Source organism: Rutidosis leptorrhynchoides, chromosome 8 (genome assembly GCF_046630445.1).
Source record: "Rutidosis leptorrhynchoides isolate AG116_Rl617_1_P2 chromosome 8, CSIRO_AGI_Rlap_v1, whole genome shotgun sequence".
In the NCBI taxonomy this organism is placed as follows: domain Eukaryota; kingdom Viridiplantae; phylum Streptophyta; class Magnoliopsida; order Asterales; family Asteraceae; genus Rutidosis; species Rutidosis leptorrhynchoides.
Genome location: NC_092340.1, coordinates 351,455,654 through 351,466,593, shown reverse-complemented (window position 1 = coordinate 351,466,593; position 10,940 = coordinate 351,455,654). Strand labels below are relative to the sequence as shown.

At 33.7% G+C, this 10,940-nt stretch overlaps 1 protein-coding gene across 1 annotated transcript; it reads right to left on the bottom strand.

The window, feature by feature from the left end:
* Positions 1 to 2,651: 2,651 nt before the first annotated feature.
* Positions 2,652 to 3,110, bottom strand: LOC139864609 (uncharacterized mitochondrial protein AtMg00810-like). The gene has a single exon (XM_071853189.1). The coding sequence runs from the start codon at positions 3,108 to 3,110 to the stop codon at positions 2,652 to 2,654; it is 459 nt and encodes a 152-aa protein (XP_071709290.1).
* Between the last annotated feature and the right edge of the window lie 7,830 nt (positions 3,111 to 10,940).

Genomic DNA, 10,940 nt, shown 5'->3' with positions numbered 1-10,940 from the left:
AGAGCTGATCATTGGAGTGTATATACCAATAGTACATACATCTAAAAGCTGTGTATTGTACGAGTACGAATACGGGTGCATACGAGTAGAATTGTTGATGAAACTGAACGAGGATGTAATTGTAAGCATTTTTGTTAAGTAGAAGTATTTTGATAAGTGTCTTGAAGTCTTTCAAAAGTGTATGAATACATATTAAAACACTACATGTATATACATTTTAACTGAGTCGTTAAGTCATCGTTAGTCGTTACATGTAAACGTTGTTTTGAAACCTTTAGGTTAACGATCTTGTTGAATGTTGTTAACCCATTGTTTATTATAACAAATGAGATGTTAAATTGTTATATTATCATGATATTATGATATATAATATATTTTAATATGATATATATACAGTTAAATGTCGTTACAACGATAATCGTTACATATATGTCTCGTTTCGAAATCATTAAGTTAGTAGTCTTATTTTTACATATGTATTTCATTGTTAATACACTTAATAATATATTTACTTATCATTTAACATAATTAACCAAGTGTATCAATATCTTAATATGATTCATATGTACCTAGTAAGACGTTGTTATAACGATAATCGTTATATATATCGTTTTCGAGTTTCTTAAATTAATAGTCTCATTTTTATGTATATAACTCATTGTTAAAATACCTAATGAGATACATACTTATAATAAAATTATGTTAACTATATATATAACCATATATATGTCATCGTATAGTTTTTACAAGTTTTAACGTTCGTGAATCACCGGTCAACTTGGGTGGTCAATTGTCTATATGAAACCTATTTCAATTAATCAAGTCTTAACAAGTTTGATTTCTTAACATGTTGGAAACACTTAATCATGTAAATAACAATTTCATTTAATATATATATAAACATGGAAAAATTCGGGTCACTACAATGATGACCGGATGAGCTTCCCAATAGGTAAGAGGAATTGTGGACACTGGTTGAGGAATTTGAGAAGAGTTAATGGCATCAACAAATAGGAAAATTCGATTAAGATGGTTTGAGTACGGAAGAGGGAGATTTCCTAGTTCTCGAAGATAATCCATTCGTTGAGTCGTGAGATAAGCGAGGTTTGTGGGTTCATGAGTAAGGAGAGACCACATGATAACAACTTCAGTTCCTGAAATGTAAGTGGCAGTAGGATCCCTACAATAGACATTGTTGCGAATGACGTTTAAAAGGAGTTGAAGATCATGGCGTATTTTGTCATCCTGAATGCGAAGTCTTTGATTGAGGTTACGTTGCACTCCGGGAATGGTAATGAGATCTAAAATAGGTTGCAGCGAAAATGTAGGGTTAAGTGATCTTATATCAGTTGAAGGAGTATAGAAAGAACGCCCATTGGAAGGAATAGCCACGACGGTTGCGAATTGTTCAAAAGACCAAGTGTAAGGTGTATTGAAAGTCAAAATGCAACTTGGTCGGGATTTGAAACATCAAGATGAGCATAAAATTCCCTAATTAACGTTGGATAAATGACTTCATCAAACTCGAGGAATGAGAAGCAATTGTTTTGAGTGAAAAGTTGAGTTAGTTCGGGAAATTCGGTATGATGAACAACACGCACTTCATGAAGTGTTCTAGACTCCATGTGTTGCCTCTTGTTCGTAATACGTTGATTTCTTGTGTTGGTCATTTCCTAGAAAAGCCACAATTTTAGCAAAATATTCAAGTTTTTATATAATTTTGAAAAACTATATGCTAAACATGTGTAGATTAGTCCTTGTCTAGACTCATTTTGAAAACATAAATTCGAAAATAAATTGTGCCAATTTTTATTTTTATTTTTGAAAATTTAGACAAGTTTCATCATTTTGATGTATGTTTGTCAAGAATAGATACTAGTCATGAGATTCACAAGTATCATAAATTTGTTCAAACATATGTGTGTGCATGAGTGAGTTTAAAAGCTTAAAACATATATGAGTTTTTATGCAAGAAATCACTTTTATGGCACATTTGATAAGTAATGCTTTTTATAACACTTTTACTCATATATTTAAGGAATTCATGCAAGAAACAAGTGTTCCTATTAGTTTGGAAAGACTATAATATAATCAATCTAGTAAAATTGAAAGTAAATTTTATATGCTTACCTTGAAGAAAATTGAAAGAGTTTGGACCACTTTTTGGAGAGTACTTAGAAATAGGACAAAAGCAAATCTGGAAATCCAGTAGTTGGGGTTTAAAGAAGAGATGTGGTTGGTGGAAAAGTTGTTTGGATATTAAAGAGAGTACATAAAGGACAAAGAAAATCTTCAGACACCAGGCGGCTGCCAACACAGTCGACCGTAGTTCGACCGTGCGTGATCTGAAGGGGATTTTACGGAGTATGTTCCATCATTCCCAACCCATTCCTAAGCAAGTTAAAGGTTTCCTTTTTAAGGGGCTTAGTGAATATGTCAGCTATGTTTTCAGCAGATTCTACCTTGTCTATCACAATATTACCATTTTGGACGTGGTCACGAAGGAAATGATGCCTAATGTCTATGTGTTTAGTCCTAGAGTGTAATATTTGATTTTTAGATAAATCTATAACACTTTTGTTATCACAACATACGGGTATTTCGGATGAGATGATACCGTAATCGAGGAAGGTTTGCTTCATCCACAACACTTATGCGCATGCTCTTCCCATAGCCACATATTCGGCTTCGGTGGTAGACAATGCAACGGACGTTTGCTTCTTCGAGAACCATGATGTTAAGCAAAGACCCACGAACGTGCATACTCCATTTGTGCTTTTTCTATCAATCATTAATCCTCCGTGATTGGAACCTTCAAAGCACATAATATCAACCCCGGTGAACTTTGGATACCATAACCCAAGATGCATTGTCCCCTTTAAGTATCTAAAGATCCTTTTGACGGCCTCAACATGCGATGTCTTTGGATTTTCTTGAAATCTTGCACACAAGCACACACTAGATATGATATCGGGCCGACTTGCCGTTAAGTATAGAAGGGATCCAATCATTCCCCTATATTTTATACTATCGAACAGTACTCCTTCCCCTTTCAAAGTAAGTTTCATATTTGTTGTCATAGGAGTCGCCATTGGTTTTGAGTTCTCCATTCTGAACTTTTTGATCATTTCATGAATGTACTTTTGTTGATTGATGAACGTTCCATCTTCTAGTTGTTTGATTTGTAGTCCAAGAAAGAACTTGAGTTCACCCATCATGCTCATTTCAAACACATCATGCATTAACTTAGAAAACTCATTGCTAAGAGATTAGTTAGTAGATCCAAATACAATATCATCAACATATATTTGAACTATAACTAAATCCTTTTCATACCTTTTAATAAAGAGTGTATTATCAATTTTTCCCATTTCATAACCGTGATTTATTAAAAAGGTTCTGAGTCTTTCATACCATGCTCTAGGGGCTTGTTTAAGTCCATAGAGAGCCCTTTTAAGTTTAAAAACATGCTTTGGCTTTTCGAAATCTTCAAACCCCGGAGGTTGTGATATGTATACTTCTTCATTTATGACACCATTTAAGAAGGTACTTTTGACATCCATTTGATAAAGTTTGAAGTTATTGGCACATGCATATGCAAGAAGTATTCTTATTTACTCCAGCCTAGCGACGGGAGCAAATGTTTCATCATAATCAATTCCTTCTTGTTGGCTATATCCTTGTGCAACTAATCTAGCTTTGTTTCTAACTACATTGCCATCTTCATCTAGTTTGTTTCTATTGGTACTTATGATATTGCTCTCACTAGGTAAAGAAACCAAATCCCATACATCACTACTTTGGAATTGATTTAATTCTTCTTGCATTGCTTCTACCCAACTTTCATCTAATAGGGCTTCCTTAATATTTTTGGGTTCTATTTGAGAGATGAAAGCGTAGTTGGCAATTAGGTTGAATGCTTGTGACCTAGTAGTTCTATTATTGATGTCTCCTATGACTTAATCTATGGGATGATCCTTAACATGTTTAAGATCGATCGATGATGCTAAGTTATCCTTACTTGGTTTTAAATGAGATCCATCCTCATTTGTGTCATTGGACTCGATTTGAGTTGGCATTATTTCTATAGCATCTTGTTCTATCACATCATCATCCTCTAAAGGTTTAGTCTTAGGTGGTGGAGGAGTTTCATTGAATGTGACGTCTAGGGATTCTTCTATGACATTGGTGTATTTATTTAGAACTCTATATGCCTTAATTTCTTACGAATATCCTAAGAACACTCCTTCGTAAGCTTTAGGTTCAAACTTTGTAATATATTCCTTTTTGTTTAAGATAAAACATTTGCACCCAAATACTTTAAGATGACTTACGGTTGGTTTTCTACCATTTAAGACTTCATATGGTGTTTTATCCATAGATGGTCTAATTAAGACTCTATTTTGAATGTAGGTGGAGGTGGCGATGGCTTCACTCCAAAACTTTTGAGGTATTGATTGTTCATTTAACATTGTTCGACTCATTTCTTGAAGAGTTCGATTTTTCCTTCCAACAACCCCATTGGATTGAGGTGTGCGAGGAGCCGAGAAATTATGGGAAATACCATTTAAATCACAAAAGACTCCAAAATGAGCATCATTATCAAATTCTCTACCATGATCCGTTCTTATTGTTACTATAGTACAACCAAGCAAATTTTGTATCTTAGTAGCAAAAATTATAAATCTTTCACACGCTTCATTCATATGCTTTAGAAATAGTGTCCATGTATATCTTGAGAAATCATCTACTATTACTAAAGTATAAAAATTTCATCCATAACTTTGAACGGCCGATGGTCCAAATAAATCCATGTGTAAAAGTTCTAGACATCTTTTAGTAGAGATAAATTTCTTAGGTTTATGACTTGTATGAACTTGTTTTCCTACTTTGCATGCATCTCAAAAGTGACTTTCATATTTCAATTTAGGAAAGTCTCTAACTATGTCTTTTGAAGATATCTTATGAATTAGTTTCATATTAGCATGCCCTAGTCTCCTATGCCACAAGGTAGTAGTATCATGTATAGATATGAGACAAATATCTACTTGTTTGAAATCATCTAATTTACATGTATAAAGACCTTTCTTCCTAATTCCATTTATGACACTTTTACCATCTTTTATTATGTGTGAGGAATTTTTAGTAAATGTCATGTTATATCCTTTATCATATATTCTTCCTACACTCAGCAAGTTAAAACTTATATTTTTAATGTGTAACACATTATCAAGTGTAATCTTTTGATTAGTAATGTAAGACCCTAATATTTATTGTACAGAGCTGTAAATAGAGTACATGAAGCGTGGGTGACGTTGTGCATTAAAACTGAGGTCAGAAGCGGAGCTGGGCAAAGTGCGCTCAGCGCACACCTATTGGTGCGCGTGGCGCACTGTCCACTGTAGCCGGGTTCTGATTGTTTTAATTAGATATTTTGATGGGCTTCTTGGTAATTTCACTTGTGGGCGAGTTTAAGGCCAGTAGGTCAGTTTTGGGATAGCCATAACTCCATTATCAACAACCTTATCCTTTCCACTTCAATTTTAGAGAGAGAGTGAGATTCTTGTATGAGAAAGCTCAAGCCAAGGAAGGAGGAGCTAGTTTTGGGTCTTAGCTCGAGTTCTAAAGTTGTCCATCTCCTCTCTAGCTACGTTTTGGTTGTAGTGGTATGTTCTAACTTGGATTTCCTTACTTTGATTTATGTATGGGTTAGGGTTTGGGTAAATGAAGAACATAAAACCCATATTTGGTGATTTTGGGTGTTCTTGGGTAAGATGGAGTCATGAAGACTCAATGGTAACTAACCTAGGGTTTCAAAGTGTTAAATGATGTTTATGAGTCCTAATTAGTTAGTTAATCACTAGCACACCTAGTAAATTAGTAAATAGGTGTTAGATGGGTTAGTGGATGACCCGAAATGGGTGTGTTGACTTTAAACTAGTCAAAGAGCTAATCATTGACCTAGTTGGAAAATATGGGTATGAAATACCCTAATTATGTAATAGTTAGTGTTGTTGGACCTTAGTCACTAGCTTTTAAGTGATTAATGATGGTCTTGACCCTTAAGGGTGGTTTTGGTGAAAATGGGGCATTTAATGCATTTAAGTCATTAAATGCACATGAGTGAAGTGTTGGTATTTAGTCCAACAAGTTTGTTTGTTGATCGAGTAATTATTATATTAGGTACCTTGCTTTGAAGCTTGTAGAGGTATAAATCGTCACCAAATCGTTAAGGTGAGTGGAATGATTATATGCATATGTATGTAATGTATTTATTTGTATGCTATGGTATGAACCAAAGAGCCGATAGTGCCATAGTATGTGCGAGCGTGCTATGATGTGAACCAAAGAGCCGGTAGCGTCATAGTACGTGTGTTGTAGTGTGAACCAAAGAGCTGGTAGCACTATAGCATGATTTGTTAGGGTGTGAACCAAAGATCCGGTAACACCTTACGTTGTTAGAGTGTGAACCAAAGAGCCGGTAGCACTCTAGCATGAGTATGACTCGAGTTGTGATGTGAACCAAAGAGCCGGTAGCATCATGACAAATGCGTATGGTGTGAACCAAAGAGCCGGTAGTACCATGACGCGAGAATGGTTAACCATGGTTGTGTATTGTTTTGTAGCATATTATATTATGTCGATTATATGTTATTGATTACGCTAGTAGCGGTTTGTTGGAGATTATTAGCCTTGTACTTGAGATGGTATGCTAATTGTATTGCTAGTGTGTATGCGGTATATGTGTAAGTGATTGCAAGTAGGTATATTATATATATGGGTATAATTATTGCATTCACTAAGCTTTGCTTACCCTCTCGTTGTTTATCTTTTTATAGGCTCCGGCGTTGACGAGGGTAAGGGCATTCGATTGGATTAGAGATCCCGCTTGTTGTTTAGTGGACGCTTTTGGGATGTGATAGCTTTTGGAGTTTGACCGAGACTTGGGTAGTTTAACCCCAAACACCATGCTCATAGTGTCGTTTGGAAACTAATGTGGTCGAAACTCATGATTTGTACGAAACTCGTAAAACGGCCGATGTGGGCCCCGTTTTGTAAAACTTGTATTATGATTGATTCGTGTTAGTTTTACATATATGAACATGTGGTAAAAAGCGTTTCGCCTGAATATGTCGGGAAGTGGGAGATCTTTATTTGCAAAATTGCAAAACCGGACAGAACTGAAAACGCCCTGTGCGCGCCACGCACCTGTGTGGTGCGCGTGGCGCACTATTCTGTAAAAAAAAAAATATTTTCTTTCGTATGTTCGGTTGGTTATTGGTTTGGGTCGTTACAAGTGGTATCAGAGCATGGTCTAAGGGATTTAGGCGACTTGAGATAGGTGCCTATGAAATGTCCCGTTCTTATTGATTAAAAACGTTCCATATTAATTGATTTCGTTGCGAGGTTTTGACCTCTATATGAGACGTTTTTCAAAGACTGCATTCATTTTAAAACAAACCATAACCTTTATTTCATCAATAAAGGTTTAAAAAGCTTTACGTAGATTATCAAATAATGATAATCTAAAATATCCTGTTTACACACGACCATTATATAATGGTTTACAATATAAATATGCTACAACAAAATAAGTTTCTTGAATGCAGTTTTTACACAATATCATACAAGCATGGACTCCAAATCTCGTCCTTATTTAAATATGCGACAGCGGAAGCTCTTAATAATCACCTGAGAATAAACATGCTTAAAACGTCAACAAAAATGTTGGTGAGTTATAGGTTTAACCTATATATATCAAATCATAATAATAGACCACAAGATTTCATATTTCAATACACATCCCATACATAGAGATAAAAATCATTCATATGGTGAACACCTGGTAACCGACATTAACAAGATGCATATATAAGAATATCCCCATCATTCCGGGACACCCTTCGGATATGATATAAATTTCGAAGTACTAAAGCATCCGGTACTTTGGATGGGGTTTGTTAGGCCCAATAGATCTATCTTTAGGATTCGCGTCAATTAGGGTGTCTGTTCCCTAATTCTTAGATTACCAGACTTAATAAAAAGGGGCATATTCGATTTCGATAATTCAACCATAGAATGTAGTTTCACGTACTTGTGTCTATTTTGTAAATCATTTATAAAACCTGCATGTATTCTCATCCCAAAAATATTAGATTTTAAAAGTGGGACTATAACTCACTTTCACAGATTTTTACTTCGTCGGGAAGTAAGACTTGGCCACTGGTTGATTCACGAACCTATAACAATATATACATATATATCAAAGTATGTTCAAAATATATGTACAACACTTTTAATATATTTTGATGTTTTAAGTTTATTAAGTCAGCTGTCCTCGTTAGTAACCTACAACTAGTTGTCCACAGTTAGATGTACAGAAATAAATCGATAAATATTATCTTGAATCAATCCACGACCCAGTGTATACGTATCTCAGTATTGATCACAACTCAAACTATATATATTTTGGAATCAACCTCAACCCTGTATAGCTAACTCCAACATTCACATATAGAGTGTCTATGGTTGTTCCGAAATATATATAGATGTGTCGACATGATAGGTCGAAACATTGTATACGTGTCTATGGTATCTCAAGATTACATAATATACAATACAAGTTGATTAAGTTATGGTTGGAATAGATTTGTTACCAATTTTCACGTAGCTAAAATGAGAAAAATTATCCAATCTTGTTTTACCCATAACTTCTTCATTTTAAATCCGTTTTGAGTGAATCAAATTGCTATGGTTTCATATTGAACTCTATTTTATGAATATAAACAGAAAAAGTATAGGTTTATAGTCGTAAAAATAAGTTACAAGTCGTTTTTGTAAAGGTAGTCATTTCAGTCGAAAGAACGACGTCTAGATGACCATTTTAGAAAACATACTTCCACTTTGAGTTTAACCATAATTTTTGGATATAGTTTCATGTTCATAATAAAAATCATTTTCTCAGAATAAGAACTTTTAAATCAAATTTTATCATAGTTTTTAATTAACTAACCCAAAACAGCCCGCGGTGTTACTACGACGGCGTAAATCCGGTTTTACGGTGTTTTTCGTGTTTCAAGGTTTTAAATCATTAAGTTAGCATATCATATAGATATAGAACATGTGTTTAGTTGATTTTAAAAGTCAAGTTAGAAGGATTAACTTTTATTTGCGAACAAGTTTAGAATTAACTAAACTATGTTCTAGTGATTACAAGTTTAAAACTTCGAATAAGATAGCTTTATATGTATGAATAGAATGATGTTATGAACATTATTACTACCTTAAGTTCCTCGGATAAACCTACTGGAAAAGAGAAAAATGGATCTAGCTTCAACGGATCCTTGGATGGCTCGAAGTTCTTGAAGCAGAATCATGACACGAAAACAAGTTCAAGTAAGATCATCACTTGAAATAAGATTGTTATAGTTATAGAAATTGAACCAAAGTTTGAATATGATTATTACCTTGTATTATAATGATAACCTACTGTAAGAAACAAAGATTTCTTGAGGTTGGATGATCACCTTACAAGATTGGAAGTGAGCTAGCAAACTTGAAAGTATTCTTGATTTTATGTAACTAGAACTTGTAGAATATATGAAGAACACTTAGAACTTGAAGATAGAACTTGAGAGAGATCAATTAGATGAAGAAAATTGAAGAATGAAAGTGTTTGTAGGTGTTTTTGGTCGTTGGTGTATGGATTAGATATAAAGGATATGTAATTTTGTTTTCATGTAAATAAGTCATGAATGATTACTCATATTTTTGTAATTTTATGAGATATTTCATGCTAGTTGCCAAATGATGGTTCCCACATGTGTTAGGTTAATCACATGGGCTGCTAAGAGCTGATCATTGGAGTGTATATACCAATAGTGCATACATCTAAAAGCTGTGTATTGTACGAGTACGAATACGAGTGCATACGAGTAGAATTGTTGATGAAACTGAACGAGGATGTAATTGTAAGCATTTTTGTTAAGTAGAAGTATTTTGATAAGTGTATTGAAGTCTTTCAAAAGTGTATAAATACATATTAAAACACTACATGTATATACATTTTAACTGAGTCGTTAAGTCATCGTTAGTCGTTACATGTAAATGTTGTTTTGAAACCTTTAGGTTAACGATCTTGTTGAATGTTGTTAACCCATTGTTTATTATAACAAATGAGATGTTAAATTGTTATATTATCATGATATTATGATATATAATATATCTTAGTATGATGTATATACAGTTAAATGTCGTTACAACGATAATCGTTACATATATGTCTCGTTTCGAAATCATTAAGTTAGTAGTCTTATTTTTACATATGTATTTCATTGTTAATACACTTAATAATATATTTACTTATCATTTAACATAATTAACCAAGTGTATCAATATCTTAATATGATTCATATGTACCTAGTAAGACGTTGTTATAACGATAATCGTTATATATATCGTTTTCGAGTTTCTTAAATTAATAGTCTCATTTTTATGTATATAACTCATTGTTAAAATACCTAATGAGATACATACTTATAATAAAAACATGTTAACTATATATATAACCATATATATGTCATCGTATAGTTTTTACAAGTTTTAACGTTCGTGAATCACCGGTCAACTTGGGTGGTCAATTGTCTATATGAAACATATTTCAATTAATCAAGTCTTAACAAGTTTGATTGCTTAACATGTTGGAAACATTTAATCATGTAAATATCAATCTCAATTAATATATATAAACATGGAAAAGTTCGGGTCACTACAGTACCTACCCGTTAAATAAATTTCGTCCCGAAATTTTAAGCTGTTGAAGGTGTTGACGAATCTTCTGGAAATAGATGCGGGTATTTCTTCTTCATCTGATCTTCACACTCCCAGGTGAACTCGGGTCCTCTACGAGCATTCCATCGAACCTTAACAATTGGTATCTT